This window comes from Poecilia mexicana, unplaced genomic scaffold (genome assembly GCF_051168715.1).
Source record: "Poecilia mexicana isolate PSO_F unplaced genomic scaffold, ASM5116871v1 scaffold_10, whole genome shotgun sequence".
In the NCBI taxonomy this organism is placed as follows: domain Eukaryota; kingdom Metazoa; phylum Chordata; class Actinopteri; order Cyprinodontiformes; family Poeciliidae; genus Poecilia; species Poecilia mexicana.
This window is the reverse complement of record NW_028263379.1, coordinates 19,397,842-19,419,406: the sequence shown is the minus strand read 5'-3', so window position 1 is coordinate 19,419,406 and position 21,565 is coordinate 19,397,842. Positions and strand designations below refer to the sequence as shown.

Sequence of the window (21,565 nt, the reverse complement as noted above, 5' to 3'; positions counted from 1 at the left end):
TTTAGTCTGGATCGATACAGGGATGGAGATGTCTTGCTTTACTAGGCGATAGAGAGGAAAGCAGTGCCACAGAGGACAAGAGGCCTATAAGGCTACGCCTGCTGCTAAAAATCCAATAATGGACTCTTTCATGACTTGTTTGCCTGTTGGATAAATACAGTAAAAATGGCTTGTGGGTGTAGAGAGGTGCAGAAAATGTCATATAGGTCAAGATGCACCGAGCAGAGAGGTCGGCTGGATGTCTGGGCTTTTCTGTACAGTGACAGACAAGATACAGCGAGGACTCAAACTAAAGTGCCAACTTGCTTTTATAGGACGATGAGCTTTCACCAATAAATAACTCTGTATCGGAGGCAATTTAAGGTAACGTATTGAAGCAAATTTATCTGCTAAATTTCTGCATAAAATAAAGTTTTAAAGGGTCAGTGACAGTCAAGAGCATTTAGCAGTGGGAGCAGAATAAAAGTGACCAAGTTCAGATGACCGACTTTGAATTTAGAGGCTCCCTTGTTCAGATGAATTGTGGTAGAATAATTTAAAAGATTAATAACATTTTGTAAAATATATTACAAAGGCAGGAAGAAAAAAAAAAAGAAAGGCAGGGTGGACTTGAATCATTTGATCCACCGATTCATGGCAGAGCTTTGCTACTGCTTCTTCGAGGTCACTCAGAGATCATTTTACCTCGAGGATATTGAAAAGATTTGACTCAAACGTGAAATAGCGAATATTGATTCCTCCTGGAAAGACTGGAAGAGGAGCCGGAGAGCTGGGAAAAGATGGTGGCTGAATGGAAGAGAACTGGAAGCAGACTCCAGCTCCCAGTGGCGTGCCTAACGTTATGGTGAAAAGTGAAAAAAAACAAAAAGCCCACAGAGGATAAACAGAGCAGTAATGAGGAGATGAACAACAGCTGCACCAGGTAGGCTATCAGGGACCAGGAAGCCACAAGGGCGAGCACACACACACAGACAGAGACACAGATAAGAGACTAATGAAGAGGGAGGAGAAATGACGAGAGGAGAGGCAGACCCTTCTGTCAACTACAATCACCACAGACATCAAATATGTAATCTGAAACATTGGTTTGCTTTTGAGCGCAAGTTAGTCAGGATTTCTTTGTTAGTTGGTATTTTACTCCTTGTCATGAGGAAACTAAACTTTGATTTTAAGGCATGTTAAGAGAAGTGGATTGACTGCAAAAACATCCATCCATCCATCCATACAAAAATAATAAAATCATACCCCTAAGAATAACATTATTTTAATTCATTTTTTTCAAAAAAGTCCAAATTACACTTGGGTTGTGAGGACACTGCTTTGTAATGTCAAACTCTATTTATCCTTCTTTAAAAAAAAAAAAAAATAGGAGAAATCTGTCTACGTCTGTCAACGTTGTTCAAAAATAAATTCAGTTAGCTGTAATTCTTTTTTCATTTTATTTTCTTTAGCGGTCCATCAGCTTGACAGTTCCATCCTCCCTTTCATAAATACTGACAAAGCATCCAGACAAAGTCACACAACAACAAAAAAACGCAGAGGTTTATGTACCTCATGTGGATGGAGCGGTGTGGCACCTGTTTTCATTCTGTGCTTCATTGACATGGAATCAATGTTTTCAAGGGCAACAGCTGACGTCAAAGCAAGAATCAAAATGTTTGGCTTGCAGGATACATCGTCTACTTGGAAAACTCCAAGATAGGAACTTACTGAGAAAAGTTTTACCAACCCACACATTGTCATCCATGTTTGGTGGGATGATTATTTAGATAATTGAATTTTGTGCATGGTGTTTTGCAGTAGCACTTCCCATCCAACGATCTCAAACTTTCATGTATTTTAATGGAAATTAAAGTGATAAAGAGTAGAAAACAATTGTCAAGTGGAAGGACAAGTTTCAAGGTTTTCATAGATATTTACAAATAAAAACGTTAAGGAGTGTTGTGCAGTTGTGCTGTAACCTCCCCCTGGTTGTAATTATTCCAATAAAACTACAGCTTTTCTATAAATTTATCTGACATTTGCATGAGAACAGAAGTGCACAAACACCATGAAACCTAAACTACTCCCAACTAGGTCAGGTGAAAATACTGTTGAATCATGAATCATAAAAGCAACCAAAGAAGGTCATTAAATCTAGAGGAGCTGCAGTGATCAAAAGCTCAGAGTATAACTATTAGTTGAAGATTCCTCAAATCTGGCCATGGATAAGCAAAAATAAGTTCATAGCTGAAAGAAGTACCCTTGTAAATGTAAAGGAGATAACATAATAAGGCTGGTACTCAGTGACACCAAAACTCAGCTTTTTTTTTTTACTTATATGCAAGACGGTATGTGAAGCAGAAAACTAAGATTGCACTTCGTCCTGAACCCACCGCTCTCCATCATGAAACTGACAGCACCTTGTTGTCATGAAGCTTTTCTTCTAAAGATCTGAGACTGAGATGGAAGTTCACCTTCAGGTAGAACAATTACCCTAAACATATAGCAGATCTACAAAGGAAAAGCTAAAATCATAACTTATTTATGTGGTCTATCACAATAGTCTGTCAGGTAAGTGGTAAACACTGTAAGACTAAAGTGCTTTACAAGGTTAGAGAGCAAAAATCTCTACAATTGCCATGAATTAACTCTTGTCTGCTTTAATCAATGTCTACTGCGTGTTTTTAAACGCGTTTCCCTAAAACGAAACTCATGAAACATTTAAGGCAAAATTCAAATAGCAGCTTGTGTCACATAGAATGCTATAGAATAAAACGAACGCTGAGAGCCAGCTGGCAATAAACATACACAGAGCTCACGTCCTGATTTCTTCCCACCTTTCCAAATGCTTACGCTTAAATCTGTGCTAATCCTGTGAGGATGTATGGCTGTTGCTCAGTCTGCATGACCTTCTCTCATCCTCTCTTCGCTGTTCTTCTTCCTTTGTCTACATATTCTGGCAGGTCTCCTACATTTTGCCTGAACAAAGAGCCAATCCAAAAAAAATCCACCTCTGCATCGCTCCCTGTGGTTCTCCTCTCATCTGTCATCCCCCTCCATTTCCTTCCATCTTTCTCCTCCTTTTCCTAATTAACTTTGTCGCCTTACTTTTTGGCACCCAGAGGTATTTTTCTGTATTTATTCTCATATTTCTTCTGTTTAACTTAAAGAGACATGTTGTCACATGTCTTCTGTTTTGTCCATCTTTCTTTGTGTGTCATGTAGTCATGCACAGCTGACCAGAGTGTAAAAGCTCTATCTAAATCAATTTCTTTGTCAGTGTTTGTGAATAAACATCAAAAGATTCTTTGCACATATGCAGCTGTTTCAGCAACACAAACTCTGAAGAACAGTAAGAACAAGTATCCGCCGACTGAAGCGTATTGTCTCTTAACAGAGCATAATAAGATACAGATAATAGCGTCTTATCTGTACATTTTGAACTCTGATTGGAAGTGTCTTCAAGATTTTCCCAGTTTTTGTACAAGGGTGGTTCAGTCTTCATTAAGCTCTATCAAGCTGTGCGTTCATGTGCGAGTTTTTATTAGTGTGAGCATAGTTGAGTGAAATCAGTGTGTCGGCCTCACTTTTTTACGCTAATCTTCCCTTCTTCCACATCACCTCGTTCACTGCAACATCCAGCCTGAGTTGTCCCTCCTGGGGTATCATTACCTCCTACACCTGGCTCCCCCTTCTATGAATGAGAGCTATCAGACTGGGCTGTTCTTCATCCCTCCATCAAACGTGCCCTTTCAGACATCTGACGTCACACACACACACACACACCCCCCCCCACACACACACACACACACACACACACACGCTTACAAAACAGGACACTGAGACATGTTTCCTTGCAAGAGAATAAAGGACAAAAGGGACAGATTTGACACTGACGCACTACTATTATTAACACTCAGCTGCTATACCACCTCTTCTAATTAGTGTATATTATGCTAAGAACAATCTAGAAGCTCCTTTGAAATCTTCCAATTGGATGTACAACACAAAAATGAGTATATTGTCTTACATATACAGATGTACATATAAAAAATTATATTTCTTTCTCTGCATGCCTGCCTCCAGATATTTTGTTCTGACATGCCGACTGGTTAAGATTTAATACCAGACTGACCCCTGGTGGCAAAACAGACATCAATTTCTAGGAAAGTGAAAATCTACATTGTGTACAGGTAGACCGAGCAATTCATTGAATATCATCAACCTCATTACACAGGAGAAATAAAGACACTCACAAAGGTCAGTAATGCATTAACATGGTCTTATTTGAGCAAAATTCACAACCTTCTATGAGGAAGATACTCTAAAACAAAGAAGAGACTGGATTCTACACCTCTTTCTGTCTAAAGCTGCACATCTGTGCTGTGCTTGTTCTTTGCTTTGTGAGAAGTCTTCATTAATGTCAGGTGGTCGGTCTGTGGCCACGATCTCTTTGACACTCAATTCCAACTCCATTAGGCCTTGTTTCTGCCTGTCTGTGTGTGCTGCTGTCAGTTAACTCTCTGCTCTCTCTGTCTGCTCGTCACATTGTCTGGATATTTGGCTCCATGTGGGCAGCCAAGCAGAACACAAAGCCACTCGGTGCCGAGACTCGGCAGACGAGATACTGTACATGCACCCACTCAGCACAGCTATGGCTGTAAGTTAGAGCAACAAAGTACAATTTCTCTTATGCTCCTTTTTATAACAAGTGACTGCAAAGATTAGTGAGGTCATATATACTTGTTTTTTTGCATTGTACACATAACTGATAGGTGAAGGAGATGAGAATAATAACATTTGAAATCAGATTTTGGATTTTGACCCTATGTACATTTGAGTTGACAATTTAAACAAAGGATCTAACAATAAGTGTTTACAATAGGACAAAGTTCATGCTACTATAAGCTACTATAAAGTAGCTTGAACTTTATAGGAGCTTTAAGTAGCACATAAAGTAAAGAGTATTAGTGAACATGCAAAGCTAGGTTGAGAATAAATGTTGTTTTATATGAATCAGATACAAAAGTTAAAGAAATTAGCAACTCAACTAAAAAACACAGGTACAAATCCTTTTTTAACTGATCTAGCTGACAAAGACAAAGACAAAGTAGAAATGTGCTAAGTTAAAATTAGGTATGCATCATTAGAAGAGGAATGATATGACTTTTCCCATTCAGTAGGAAGATTCACTTTTTGCATAATATTGTCAGCAAAGTGAACAAAGACATAAAAATAAGGACAACTTTGTTGGCAGCCTGGATATATGAAAAGTCTCAAACCTAGATGCCCGAATTTATGTCCAACTAAACTTGTGTTTTTTTTGTTAACCAGATGTTAAACTAATTTGAGATTCCTCATTTTGAACAATAAACCTACCATTAGTGTACATTTAGGTGCAAATTCAATCCACTGAAGGAATGCAACAAATTTTTCTATGTCGATTCTTTCAATATGTACTATTTTAATTGTTAATCAGTGTTTTAAATATGATTTTTAATACTTTTAGAAGTATACAGAGTGAATACAGCATCAAGAAAAGATTATGATAGAAAATATTTCTATTTTTTCCCTTTAAAGCTCTGTAACTGTGATAAGACACATGTTTATTTCAACGCTTTATGCACATTTTCATTAAATGTGTCAAATTTGTCTGGGTGAGTCTCCCCTTCCTTGGAGAAAATAAAGCATGATATGTAGCAGGGAAAAACAAAGGTTATTTTCTGTCAAATCTGAGTGATAATAATCAGAAACATTATGTTAGCAGCCAAACACTGATATCTTAAAACAAATATCCGACGTCGACAATGTCGGATATTTGAGAGTCACGAAAAGCTATGCAGAGGTAAGAGGCAGAATAACTGATGTTATAGGAGATGTTTGAACAGCTGATTCTTGTAAAAGTTAAAACTCTCTCCTCCATAAATGTTACCTCTGTAGATGATGTCTGAAAAATGCAAACATAAATGATTTTATGCTTTGCTGCGTTTAAAGAGTAAACACTTTAACAGTTTGAAAAAGCAGACAATAATCATAGGAGGAACAGACACTTTAAGCACATTAATGCTTTTACAGTTCGCTGTGAGTGTCACTGAAAGCTTCTCTGCAATTTAAAATTCTCAAATACAACCTGCCTCACTTCAACTTTCCGACAAATTGTTCAAAACACATCACAGACCTGCTGGAAGAAAGTGACATTGTGCAGAACGTGAGATATGATTGTAGTAATTAATATGGTCAAAAAATGCCAAACCAAAAACCAAATACATTTATGATGGAGGACCAAGGTGTTTAAACCAAAAACACACCTCAAACAGCTCTGTTTCGTACCATCACATGTTCAAATATAGGCTGATGTAAAGTGATATTAACCTTTTTAAGTTTCCAGTTCACTTGGAAATTTCTTATGTCTTTGAATTTTTTTTATTATGATTCATTTCACAGAGGTCAGTTCCAACCAGCCATTTTTGTTTTTCACTGTAAGATAAAGCAGAACCTTAAGACCAGAAAGTAATGGATAAATGGCAATTACCTTTGCTGCAGCTAAAGCAGTGACACAAAGCCAATATCCAAGCTCCCTGTAGATGCATTGTTAGACATATTATTGCGTAACTTTAGGTGTTATATGATGCAACCAGGGAGCCTGTAAGGGGCGATACTTTTTCAAAGTACAGTAACAATAAAGGTAAACAGACCTCAAGCATGTCAAACTAGTCTCATCGCCAGGCTCAACTCACGTGGTGAAAGCTGGATTGTATTTGGCCCCCAGGTAGTATGAGTAGAGGTTGAACATCCCAATCATGAAGGCCACAAACACCATGATGAAGATGACCATGAACTTGAAGATGTCTTTGACGGTCCGTCCCAAAGAGATCTGCAGCGGGCCGAAGCTCTCGTTGGCTGGCAAGATGTAGGCGATGCGTGAGAAGCTCAGCACCACGGCGATGGCGTACAAACCCTCTGAGATGATCTGAGGGTCAGAGGGGCGCCACTTGATCCTGGCTGAAGAAGAAAGGCAGAAATTTCTTTGTGTAAAAAACTTCAAGGATTTTAAAGTGACTTTTAGTACCTTTAGATATTTCTTCAAGGAGAAAACCTTCTTGTAATCTTCTAAATTGATGTTTTTGGGTAGTTTTCTTTTGCTTTGTGAACTTTTTGTACTTATTTTTGCTCCTTCTTCCTGACCATGATAGTATATTCTGTAGTGCACTTAAAAATTAGGAAGGTAGAAAAGTTAATAATAGATAGAGGAAGAATTGTGAGGGATACAAAGAAAACTATGATACATAAATAAATTTTAAATGTCATGTCAAGACATGATACTGAACTAGTTTTCAACTCAGATCAACTAAAGCTTTCATACATAAATATACCTAACACACAAAATAGATAAAATCAAAAGCAGCAAAAGATATATTAACAAAATTATTTAAATAAAACATTTTACATAAAATTACTTAAACTTTTTTCAGCTTTTTTCTGCTTGAATGTTTTGTATGTCAAATTCAGGTGGGCAAATAAAGAAATGAGGTAAAAGAAGTGCTCTGAGAACAACCTGGTTAATTATGATCACTTCAAAAGATCACAAGACATACATGTTTCTTAAAAATACAATAAAAAACAACAGGGAGGGACTGAAGCATTCTGCAAGGTAGAGTATTTTTAATATGCTAGTTTTTTTTTTTTTCATCAATTTATCCCCTTGTTACTGGTTCCTGAATTGATACACATGCGCTATGGCTCTTTGTCCTTTAGGTCTGCTGGCTGCAAAAATGATAAAGGGTTAAAATTGAATCAAACATGCTGTACATTTTGCCATTGTCCTCGTGTGCATATTGATTGCTTTTACAAATGTTCCTGATTGCAGAGCAGAGAAATATTCAGTAAAAGGGTGTGAATGAAAGTGAATGCTTGGAAACGATGTCAAAAAAAGCAAACAAAAGGAGAAGGGGGGAAAAAAAGAATTGATTAAACAGAAATGTAAAAGTAAATCTTTTAAACTGGACAGGAGAACAGCAAGACAGAAGGCAATGCAGATAAGCTGAGAGTCAAAGGGAAGTGTGTGGAATAGAAATGTTAACCTTCAACTTAAAAATGCTGAATATAATAAATCTATAGTTTTGTTGTGTCTGTTAGCATCTATTTAGAACAATCTGCTGAGTCTTTTGTCATGACAAAGTCCGGCCAGCAGGGGGAAGCACTAGTGAAGTTTCTTTTCATGTGCAGATAATAAGCACATTACCTGCAGCCTGAAGTCCTTTTGCTACATAAATATGTTAGGCACCATTAAATGAATTAATTACTTGGTAAATATTTACACAGATGTTTGCTTCTTGTCATAAATTTAAGTAACACTAAATATCATACTTTCTAATCATTCCTCACATTATAGAATAATATGCAGCTTTGAATCTGATCACTTTGTTGATAGAATCACAAGCAGGCCACACCTGGCACGTCATGCTCTGCATATCAATTGATAAGCAACATCCATATCATTTTGCTTTGCACAAGTGCAATTATAAAGCTTTTCTAATACACATCTAGCAGAATCTCAAAAGTAGATTGTAACTCGTCGCTCTGTTATTTTCAACCATCATTTGGATCTGCGTATGACCACAATGCAAAATTCAAACGTGATCAATTATGCGCCAAATTTTTACACACAAATAAATGTTGCCGCTAAGGTGTGCTCATTATTCTGCTGTTGCTCCACTCTGCCTATTTACTGTGATCAACCAGAAGTCCTGGTCTGTGCTTAAAGCCTGGTGGAGAGAAAGGAAAATCTGAGTCACCGTATCATCTCCAACATTGTAAGGCAAAGTGATTACCTCTAGGGCCAATTCAGGGATGAAGCAACTTCAATGCCCAGTTCCTCTGTCGTATATACTGAGAATGGCAAGGCATAATGAAGATGCAGCAATATAATTTAGAACAGGAAGTGCTTGAGAGGCCATAAGCTGAAATTACCCTATCTTTAAAATGGTTCATTTAATCAACTGCTATGACAAAATCTCTATGATAAAATAATTTCCTGTTACTGTAGCAACATTTGCATTGCCTTTCACTGTGAAAGGAGTTTATTTACTTTGCTAGTTGCTCTTTTACTTAAACCCTGGACCTATTTTTTTTAAGAAATACCTTTAAAATTGGTCAGAAGTCTGCAGAAAGCCATCTACAAGCATCCCGGTTCATAGATATGCATGGTAATACCAGGTGCCGATGTTTCAGGTCAAAAGCTGAGATATTTCTGCATTTGTGACATTTACATATCTGATTTGAAGCTTCTTATTAGCAATCCATGTAGCATAGTAAATAACCAACCCAGAAAAGATTTTCAATTTTAAAACAATGTCAAACAATCCATTTGTGTGAAAAGAATAGCTAAACATCATAATAGAAGAGTTTCCACAAACGGGGAACTCAGCTTTTGCCAAAGCAAAGTTCAGCAAATGGTTGAAACAAACATTACTTATATTATTCCCATTTTCCCCCCCACAGTGTATCCACTGTTTACCGTAGGTGAAGTAAGCCACTTCGTCAGGCAGTGAGGCATTGCTGAGGTCTTCATCTGGCACATGCATGTCTACATACTGCTGGGCTTTAGATGCCTTCAGGAACGCCATGAGACGTGCCGTGAAGGACGCCACAAAGATGGACAACATGCCAAAGTCCAAAACGTTCCAAAGGTGCATGATGTACTCCCTGGGCCCATCGCTCCAAATCTCCTTACATTCTGACCAAATCATGCCTAAAGGAGAAGAAACACGTCATAGTCATCATCAGTATCTCATTATATGAGGGTGATGAGGCTTTTGGTGGTAGCTGTATGAAAATCTATCAATTTAGGGATGAACATGTATGAAAAAGTACAAAATTAGAAATAAACTGAGACGGAAATCTAAATAAACTGCTAACAAAGGTTTTCCATTCAAATAAAACCACTTAAGAGATGCTATTTGATGCTCAGGTGTATACAAACAGACACACACACCTGAAAGCCAAATTCTTTGCTGTGAACCCATTATGTCTCCAGACGGAGCCAAACAAGGGGAAAATTGCCTAGTGAAAAGGAAGCCCTGATCGGCACCATCTCTTTCACAATTACTGGATGACAAAAGCATGGCTGCGAATGAAATTATGCAGCAACTAAGCCACAAGCCTCTGTGCAAGCGCACACATGCGTACACATTTGGGGTAACACACAGTTGTACAAACAGCTGCTGCCAAAGATGAGCGTGTAAGAGGGACGAATGATGTTATTACACATAAGCAAATAAAAGCAGGACCATATGAGAACCAACATGGACAAACCACACTTATAATGTTGTTATGTGTGAATGAACGGGAGGGAGAATATCAGCAGATGGGAAGCAGCTGAGGTCTGACAGATATCGCCGTGGGCTATTTATCCTTTGAGTTTGTCTTTGTCATTCGCCTCTATTTTCTTGCTTTTTTGGTGAGCCACACGCTCCATTCTTGTGCACTCTTTTTTATCTTTCTTTTTTAGCCACTTCAAACTTTTCCTTCATTTCTGCTTCTCTCCAGCTCTGTGTATATTTCCTCAGCACAACATCTCGGGTGAACCTGAAACTTTCCCTCCAGGCTCATCATTAAGGCTCAGGATGAATACTGCTTCAGCAAGTCAGAATGGGACTGAATCCATGCTGGCAGTAACCTCTGTTTGATCTTTGGAAGATGAAAGAGTATAATTGGTTGTACAACTATAACCTTGTCTTTTATCCACTTGGTTAGTGTGTTGCTGTAAGAAATTTTAATTATGCAATGTCTGAAAGTCGGGCAAAACGTTTCTGACCCTGGAAGAGAACCTGTACTCATTTACAAAGGACATGGTTGAAACAAACCTTTGTTTGGTATCTACATTCTCTTACTTTGCATACATCTAGTTGTATACATGCAGTGCTCCATAAATGTATAAAAAAAAATCTGAAGTATTCTAACATTATTGTTTTTTATTTAAATGTGAAATTATCAGTATATTTGTGCATTATTCGACTCACCCAACACCCACTTCATGATCAACATCTCTGTCCATGAGAACTGTGTGGTTTTGACCCTGAAAACCTGTCGGGGGTGGTCTGTGATGGTCTCGTTGGGCAGGTTCTTCACGCCCTCGAAGCGGTCTGAAGCATTGACGACCAGCAGGCCGAGGAAGAGGGTGAAGGAGACGGCGTGAGCCACAAACTTCATGAAGGGACTGCGGAGAATCTGACCAAGCTGGAGGCAAAAATAACAGGATTTAGCTGGTTTGTAGATATTGCTGAATAAAATATCTTCAAAACGCAACAGGAATGTTTTAAAATTGTTGAGTTACCTAGGAGTCAACCTTAAAGCATTTTTTTCAACTATTAAGATTGAAGCCAAACAGAACATATGTTTATCTTTCCTCAGGTAACTCAGCCTTTCTGAGGAGTTATACACATACTGGTCCTCAGAGATGAAAAGATGGAAAGCATCACTACAAACCCATCTTAGCAGGAAAACAGCAGCTGTTCTAATTCAATGATCCATTTTCCAAGCAACATAATGCCAGAGTAACTCACTGCCAAACAATCAACAGTTAACAGAAAAGCACCATATGGACAGGAGGAAAGGCTGGAAGGTACTGAGCAAAAAGTGTTAAAAAATACCACAAGGGTTGCACCACAGTATGTCAGCGATTATAAACACACACATGCTCACACTCGCAGCCACATATAGACCTCTGGGATCTCAACATTTGCCAGTCTCATAACCTGCTGTGTTCAATATTAACTACCTACGGGACACCTCTACCTGCTCTATGCAGAGTAATACGTGAAGGTGAACGGATGCAACACACACTGCTACATCAAGCAGGTAAAGGTTGCCTGATCATTTTTAACCCTGTAAAACTTTATCTAAAGATCTGGCCTCTTTCATTTCACTTTGCTGATGCATTAAAGAGATTGGTCCAACTTCACCGTCAGCCTCATAAGATGGCCAAAACTGATCAGGCTTTTGTTCTCTTGATGCATGAGAACAGCAAAGCATGAGGGTCTATGAGTCGAGAAATCATAGACCCACAATGAAGCTTTAGTGCTCTCTGACTTATCAAGTGGCACTAAAACCTGCACTGACTGTAACAGAAATACATTTTGGTATATGCACATGTGTGAGCACTGTGTGTAAATCTAATTTACTCTCAAGGACATAAAGGTTTTAGCCTTTAAGTCGTTTATGCACACTGCACAGAGCTCAGCACTTTATGACTTCCAGTATTTGTAAACTCAACAGGTATAAACCTTTATGTTTAGGTTTTAAGCATAAAGGTCTTAACCTTTAAGTTGTTTATGTACACTGTGCAAAGCTCAGCACTTTACAACTTTAAGAATTTGTAAAATCAACAGATATAAAGTACTTTCTAATTCGTGATGTGAACTGAGGAGTCATAAACATATGTTAGCAAAATTTATGCTGTTCTTGCATGAAGTGTTGCTTTATATGTTGCATATGTACATATGTTTCTTTCATATGGTGGAAAATGGTGGAAAAAAAGAGAAAAAAAGTATCTTTTGCTGGAATAATTAAAAAACATTTACAACATATTACAGTCAAATGCACTTGACTAAAACTTTTCATAACAATGAGAATTAAAAAAAATTAAGTTACCAATCCACATTATTTTCATTAGCTTCCAGCTGGTAATTTGAATATAAAACATAAAACAGACAGAAAATACAAAAAATGGGTGCTTGCCTTTGTTTTCATTTCAGCTCCTTCCTTCTGTTTCAGTAATTTCAGTAACACCGAGACTTCATAATGTATTTTACCTTTTCTGTCTGAAAATAATCAAGTTACCTGGAAGCACAGATCTGGAATTAATACATGCTGTTGGAAATTTGATTTAGTTTTGATCCCAGAACATGGCGCCATCAACTACCACCTACATTGTACTTTGGAAGGTCCTGCTTTTGTCCCTGCACCTGCACCAAATCAGAGGTATACTTTTATAGAAAACTGTATTTTGATTCTCCAGACAAAACTGAAAAGGTAAGAACACTCACTTTGCAATCTTAAACATTTGTGTTTTAAATCAATTGGATGACTGCTCACAAATGTTGAATTGTTTGCAAATGTCAGCATATCATTGATTTTGTTTGCTTTCATAATCACCATCAACAAAGAGCCTTTCTGTAATTACTGCGTTGCAATTATGTTCCAAGATAAGGACAGCAAATCCGCCATAATTCCAGCAGAACTTATTTTTATTTACTCCATGTTCCTCACACACCCCCAGCCCGACTTAATTAGCCAAACAGAGGCTTACAGAGCCAAGTTAATCCTTGACAAAACACCTAAGACTCATCTCTGGAGGCTTCAACCAGTTCACATAAGAGTCACTCGTTCTCTCTGTACTCGGCTGCTCTCTATGTGGAATTTCCTACTTCATTCAATAGAAATGTAGATAAAAGCAAAATTACATCTTAGATGTTGAATAATATTTTGCTGAATTTCCATAAAAATCAGTATTGATAGCTGTATTTGATAAGGCGTTACAAAAATGTTACATAAAAACATCAAAGCTTCTCTGCAGCAGATTGAGGCCTTAGCTATCTCATTTTAAAATTCAACTACCATGTAGAACTGCACTGTACTGCACAAATCAGTTTTCCCATACGTAAACAGTATTTTTTTTGTCAATAATAACACCAGTAATCCCCACATACAAAGAAATCAAAAAGAATTGTCCATGAGCAAAAGACTATTAGGCAGATCTCCATGAAGACTTGGATAGCAGGTACAATTTTCATTAACAAGTAACTTACAGCACAAGACTCCACGGCTGAAGGGAAAAGAAGTTAAAAGTTTAAAGTTTGCTGTACAGCTTTTGAACAAGTTGAAATAATTGAACAACAGGCACTAAACATAATCCTAAAAATAAAACACCAGCAGTGAATTTGATAGTCAGAACATGATGGTAGCAGATGAATGGAGAAATGTGCTGTAACAATAAGAATCTGAAAATGAACATAGGTACATTTTTCAGCAAGAAAACAATCGTAAAGTCAGCCAAGGAAATGATTTCAGAGAAAGAAAATAAAACTGAGGGAATGGCCGAACAAACCAACTCAAATTAAAAAATCTAAACCTGAGGATCAAAGTGCACACAAGAGGCCAGTCTAGATTTTTTTAGATTCTTGTTTTGCAGTAGTTATCCTTCTGCCCTTGAGAAGACAGTTTTGTCTTTACAACCTGATAAGTCTAGCTACCAGAATGATATAATTAATACTAATAAACAGCAGCCTCTACATCCCTAAATCAACACTTCATTTTAGTGCACTGCTTCTTGTGCGGTTTCCAGTGTCACAAATTACAGACTGTCAGATCCAGCCTCATCGGTTGGCTGATTCATAATTAAAAGTAATCATACACACATGCACACACACACACACACACACACACACACATACACAAATATTTTCGTGACACAGTGAGATCAAACGCAGACAGTCCGTCATGATTGAATCCCTGTCTCAGTGGTGAGGAATCTCTCTGCTGTATAGCACTCGCCATCCTCTCATTCAAACCCTCGAGATCAGCTGCTCTCACTGCCTGTAAAATGACACACTCATCAGTAAAAGACCAGGCATGAACCAGTGGTCCACCACACTGTCTGTGAATCTTGCACACACACAAAGACACACACACACACACACGCACGCACGCACGCACGCACGCAGGCACACATGCATTCCCCACTTGATGATGAGGTTGTAGAGGATTATCCAGCATGATGAGCAGATTTGCATAACTGCTTGCAGAGTTCCTCTGCATGGCCTTTGCAATATTGTCACTCCACAAATTATAATTTCCTTGATGGAAAATTAAGAACGTGTGATAAAATGCCTTTGGCACCGTAATGAAAAAGTGAGAAGTCAGTAGTTTTTAAACCTCAAGGCATACATCTTAATCTGTCAAAAGCTGGTTCAGACTTTGTAAGGAAACTCATGTTCTCACCTCAGTTGCTCCACTCCAACAACCACAACCACGAGTTTCAATAATTAGTGTCCAGCTCGGAGAACAGGACTGTGTGCAGTCTCCGCCAAGGCTGCCCTTTGTCACCGATTCTGTTTATTACTTTCATGGACAGAATTTCGAGGCAGACGCAAGGTATTGAAGGGATCAGTTTTTGTAGTCTTGAGACGGAAAAGGGTAGAGTGCCTTTTCCGGGTCAGGGGGGTTGTCCTGCCCCAAGTGGAGGAGTTTAAGTATCTGGGGATCTTGTTCACGAATGAGGGAAAAATGGAGCAGATTGGCACAGCGTCTGCAGTGAAGCAGGTGCTGTACCGGTCTGTCGCGATGAAGAGAGAGCTGAGTCAAAAATCGAAACTCTCAGTTTGCTGGTCGATCCACGTTCCATCTATGGTCAGGAGCTTTGGGTCATGACCGAAAGAACGAGGTCACGGATACAAGCGGCTGAAATGAATTTTCTCCATAGGGTGTCTGGGCTCTCCCTTAGAGATAGGGTGAGAAGCTCAGATATCCAGCAGGGACTCAGAGAAGAGCCGTTACTCCTTCACATCGAGAGTAGCCAGTTGAGGTGACTTAGGCATCTGGTTAGGATGCCTCCTGGACGCCTCCCTGGTGAGGTGTTCCGGGCACGCCCCCCAGGGAGGAGGCCCCAGGAAAGACCCAGGACACGCTGGAGGGACTATGTTTCTCAGCTGGCCTGGGAAAGCCTTAGGGTTCCCCCAGAGGAGGTGGAACAAGTGGCTGGAGAGAGGAAAGTCTGGGTCTCCCTACTTACGTTGCTGCCTCCATGACCTGACCCTGGATAAGTGGAAAAAAATGGATAAATATCAGTTTTCAAATTATGTTTTTGTTTATAATGAGAAAAATGCTATCCAAACCACCTGGGTCCTATATGAAAAAGTGACTACTCCCTTGTTAAGTTACAAATCAAATGTTATTTACAGATTTTTTTAATTTTTTACAAGCTTAATTATTGCCAAATCATTTCAATAAAAGCTGTTTGGCAACATGAAGGAGGATAAAAGATTTTAAAAACCAAAATCCATCATGTCTTCTTCACAGCACTGTACATCTTGGATGAAGTTTTGTTTTAGCATACAGCCTGGGAATCCATGAACCATATCAAAAGTTAAATGTGTACAAGAGAAAAACCTTCTCAAAAAATAAGATGATTGAATGAACCATTAATCCATCGCTATCTTTGAGCTTAGCTTCAACCAACCAGACCAGTAGAGGTGTGCCAGCTGTTAAATTACTTTAAAAAAAACACACACATGCACACGCACACACACACACACACACACACACAGCTGTTTGAAGAATAACAAATAAAAACAAGAAAGCCCTCCAGGAATATTACTCAAAACAAAAATATTCTCTAATTCCCATGTATACTGCTTTTCTTCTTCTGTTATTGGTTGCTGGTGACATCCAATACCTACAATTAGAGGTCAAATTAAGAATGCCCCATGATGATATACCACGTAGTAACATCTATAGCAGCAAAAACTTGAAGTAGTAATTTTCTGTTTGACTTTCTCCGTCTCTCCCTCTGTTCAGAATAAAGGTGTTTTTTTCTTTATAGCATAACTCCAGCTAATTAAGGCTTTCATGAATTGTGTTAGTTTCTGCAGAGCTTTTCTGTTAAAATCCCAGCAAAGCATTTCAATTAATTTGAGATATGAGCTTTGAATGAGCCACTGCAACACCTTGGGTCTTAACACTTTCACCTGTTCTGTTTCAATTTGCTGTGTTTGAATCCACAGTCTGGTTGCATGATCCGGTTTCATCTAAGCTCCAGCTGTCAAACAAACTCACATTTGACTCTGGAATACTTTGGTATACAAAGGAGTTCATGGTTGAATCAGTGACATCAAGGTGCACAGATCCTAAGTATGTTGATTTCTTAGATATAATACCGTGTACTACAGAGGTGGCTCTCTATTTCAGTCTCGCATATCTAACAGACATTGCTCCAAAAGTCTTTGAATTCAGAATAGACTTTCTCATTGCACTCCTTTCAAAAAAAAAACTATTTTCAACATCTCCTGTCAAAAGCTTTGACATTTAACTTACTAACTATATCCAAAAGCAGCAGATTATTCAAGCAGAACAAGAATGCTAGATCTTTATAACATCATAATGCAAAATTGTTGGTACTGATAACGTCTACATGCCAATCTATTTCTGAGTTACACTCAGAACTAGACAAAAACAGTACCAGTGCCAAATAAAAGACGGCTGTGATAACCTTAATGTTAACCTTTGGATTAATTATTTAAGCCCACAACTCCATTTAGATGTTACTTTGCACATAGAAACAACAATATTTCAAAGACTGTGCTCCACACTTCTTTACGTTGCTGTTGCCGTCAGGTCCTACCTTGCTACATGGCATTATCCAGTAGGCAATAGCCAGGAAGGGGAGACCTACGGTTACCCCCAGGACTGTCCAGCACTTCACGACGATGGACTGCTGCCTCAGGTCAGGTAGGTTCTCGTACCAAATAGTGAGCAGCTGCTGCTGGCAGTTGGGATGTGCAACGAACTGAAGACAAAAAGCAAAAAGAAAATTTAAAAAATATGGAAATAGGAGGGATAAGGAAGTGGAAAAGCAAGATGAAAGAAAGGCAGTTAAAGAAGAAACAAATGTGTCTTTGGTATTACGTTCCTGGAAATAACAATATGATTAAGGCTGTAATTAGGGTAGAATGATAGAAACATTTCACACTTGATGCTGATACTAAGAAAAGTACTGAATACTATTTCAATCATATTAATGTATTATGTTTGCTTAATTGTGCCACTGTGTGTCACAGTATATATTGTATTAGTATCATGTCGATACGAATACATTTTGCTACAAAGGACAATAAAGGATCACTCTATACTAAAATAAATTTTATTTAAAAAAATAATGAAAACAAGCATCTGGTTCATGCAAATGTCTTCAGCAACAGGCCTGTCCAATTTCTGTCTCTCTGGTAATTCTGCATACTGTTTTCTTTACTGCAACAGAAGAAGAGATTACAATGGTTTGTGTCGTTTGACTATTTAGTAGCTAATTTAATCATCAGTTGATCAACAATTTCATGAGTTAATTCATACCTCAGTAAAACAGGGGGATTGCAATGAGGCTTTGAGCTGCATCATTATTTTATTCAAAAACTCTATGAGTACTAAGAAACTACAATTTATAGTTTTAAAGTGAAATTGTTTAGCCTTGGGAAGGTTAGTTATATTTCAATGTGCCTAAACTGCAAAGTGGGCGACAGGTCTGAACTTCAGGAAGTTGATTTCTGGTCTATGCTCTTATGCTGCCGTTCAATATGTGCAACAGTTGGAGTAATGTTGTTTGACATCAGTCCAAAGAAAGCACTGAACAAAAAGCAGCAAAACGTAAATTTCTAACTGTGCCTATATGCACTTTGACCTTAAACAAAAGGTATAAGATAACCAAAATGATAGATGTAAAGAATGACCATGTTTTCTCTATTCATTGAGGTAAATTAAGTAGAAAATCTGTTCTATTTGAATAAACATTCAGTCATAAAGATCTAGATCTATTACTTGGTTATTTGTACTGTAAATGTATGAATGACTTTGAATTGCATTAATTTTGAATACAAGTCTTTGAGCAGCTTGTGAAATCAATTTTCAAAGGAAAGCATGAAAGAGGGCAGCAAGTAGCAATGACTGAGTGCACACATTAATTAATGACATTACTCAGGGAGATAAATGAAAGGTAGCAAAGGTATTATGGAGACAAATAGAGTACATGCTTCTCTTTTAGCTGGAGGAAGGATGTGGGATGGAAAGGAATCAATGCTCAGTCAACGGCTAAACCTAACAATCAAATTCCATGTGGAAGTGTTATTATGTTCATGTTTAACGTCGCAGGGAGCTGATTTTCTGGTGGTTCAAACATGCTTTCTCTACATCTTTGTTGCCTAAACGTTTTCATCTCAGAAGGGTTGGATTCATCTGATCAAATCCGACAATAGCAACACACATGGATAAGGTGTATTTGTGCAGCAGTTCAGTTAAAAAACAACATAACACTAACCCATATACCCCTAATGCTGCCTGTGTCCAGAAATGCGAGCTCAACACAGTCATGCTCCACCTTGTTCCTACGGCACTGTGTCTCATCCCTGCAACTTCAGTAATTAGCAGCTTGCTACTGGAGATGCTTTTGTTTACTGGTTAAAAACAAAAAGAGCATCAAACAGCTTCCTTGCTGCCCAACACACACACACAACAGAGATGCAGGAAAGCAATTTCTAACATAAACATACACGTGGGTAGCTATGGTTCAGAAAAAAACATACAGCACTGATGCCAAATGGAAATATGTGCCAACGGGACTGTTGTGAAGTGAAACGGGGGAAAAGGGATTTGATTTGACATTTTAAAGCCACCTCTGCTCAGCGCGGATTAGTTCTCCCATAGGGGCCTCTCGCTTACTTTAGGTTTTCTACAGGCACAACAAAAGTTTTGAAATTTGTTTTTTGTACAAACATTTCATCCTTACCCACACAGTTATTAAATGATCCAGGCGCTAATGCTGAGTTCATTAAATGTTAATGCAAGACCCAATTACCATGAAAGGTTTGAAGCTTTTTTACAGATACACCAAATGAAACATGAATCTGTAAATCAATTTATGTCTTTTAGCAATTTTTTTTTGCTGAAATATGTATAAAATTTATGCATTTTTAAATCCAGCTGATGTTAACTACTCCTCATAAAAAAAAAAAAAAACAATGTTACCCTTGATGAATCATTTCTGACATTTATTCTCTAATTTCAATTTAGGAAAGAGGATAAACAATTGTTTTTTTTTTTCACTATACACACTCATTATGTTTGTATTATGCAGCTTGGAAAAACAATCTGAATGGTCTTCATGATGTCCATCTCCATAGACAGCTTAACATCTATCATGTTCATAGCTGGATATGAATTTCTACTCAGAACATTATCATTGTTCTGGGTATAATTGTTATATATCTGATTATATATCTGTAATTAATTTTCATGTTACAAACAGTTGACCACATAACAGGCAAAATGTTTTCCAAAATGTTTCAATATTCAGAAGTAGTTATATTAATCCTAAAAGCATGACATGTATTCCATGTATCCCTCAAACTTTGGTTTGTTGGTTTGGCTTTTCTAGGACAAAGTGGGTTGAAAGGAATATAAGTGATTGCTCAGCCAACATGTCTTAGGTAGCGGAAAAGCTTTGAACTATATATTTATATTTTAAACAAAATGCTACATTTTTTTTTTACTTTTATTTGTAGTGCTATTGAGTGTTACACAAAATATAGTCTGCAGAATGAGCTGGATTCTTATTGTGTTTATTTCTATCTATCTATCTATCTATCTATCTATCTATCTATCTATCTATCTATCTATCTATCTATCTATCTATATGAATTATGTTTATTGGTGAAATTTATTTTTCTTAAGCTTCTTTTGTATTCTGCATAGATGTTGTTTACCAATAAAATCTTGTTTTTGCAACGATTTTATGCTTGGTTGGCTTTTCCTCTCTGTGTAGCTTGTGATAGACAGCAAGCTTTATTTATCCTTTCATAACACATTCATTTTAAGCTCTTTGTATAACACTTTGTTGAACTGTAGCATGTCCTCAACAAACCCTATTATGACTGGATTATGTCAGGTGGCTTTACTAAGCTTAGAAAGTATTCTTTATATTGGATTTCTGCCTGTAGCTTTTAAAGATCCATTACAATCTAAGGTATACTATTTTGGAGTGAAGGCAACTTGATCTCACAACTCTGCTGGTTAGCTTATTAACATGTAACTTTCAAATAAAATGGGATACAACCCAAAAGGATGAGTGAAAATCCTTTAGAGTGGAAAAACATTTTTATTTGTCTCTTTATCAACAGCAGGTCAAAAGTTTAAACTCACATAAGAGTATAGACACAGAAGACTTAAGACTGCAAATTGATCTAATAAAATATGAACAGTTTTGAGATTTTTTAAATCAATCATTTAATATACAACATTATGTAATATCAAACATATGAATTAATCTTTTTTGAGTGCCATGTTATCAAAAATAGAGCTAAACTTCATTTGTTCTTTGTTTTAATCTTGTTTATATTTCACTCTATATATCTGGTTTAGCAATTTCCTGTTTCTAAATTTTTTTTACTTTATTCGTACCTTTTTGACTTCATATTTGATGGCCAGCTTGACGCGACTGAGGCAGGGCCGGTTGTAGGGACTTGGTGGGCATTGGTCCACATCTCCATTCAAAATGGCCTCAACTTCTTCTGTGTCTCGACAAAGGTCCAGCACACCCACCACAAAGTCTTTGCACTGCATGGACAACTTACGGTAGTCATTCTACAGAAGAGAGAGGCATTAGAAGCATTAATAATATCGGAATCACAAATAATGTCAAAAACAACTTTTATACAATGCAAGCAGTTAAACAGGTATTTAGCAGTGTTTTTAGGAACCTTCCACCACTTTCTTTTTTATTACACATGATAAAAAAAACAATTATAAGGTACAATATATTCCA

General features: G+C 37.6%; 1 protein-coding gene across 1 annotated transcript in view; it reads right to left on the bottom strand.

The window, feature by feature from the left end:
- The window catches only part of trpc7b (transient receptor potential cation channel, subfamily C, member 7b), a 59,595-nt gene that overhangs the window by 23,270 nt on the left and 14,760 nt on the right, over positions 1-21,565 (bottom strand). Inside the window, exons 3-7 of the mRNA XM_015001291.2 lie at positions 21,202-21,384; positions 17,381-17,545; positions 11,004-11,220; positions 9,500-9,733; positions 6,720-6,984 (exon numbers count right to left, since the gene is read on the bottom strand). Of these exons, the coding sequence (XP_014856777.2) occupies positions 6,720-6,984; positions 9,500-9,733; positions 11,004-11,220; positions 17,381-17,545; positions 21,202-21,384 (1,064 nt within the window). The remainder of the gene's footprint in view (positions 1-6,719; positions 6,985-9,499; positions 9,734-11,003; positions 11,221-17,380; positions 17,546-21,201; positions 21,385-21,565) is intronic.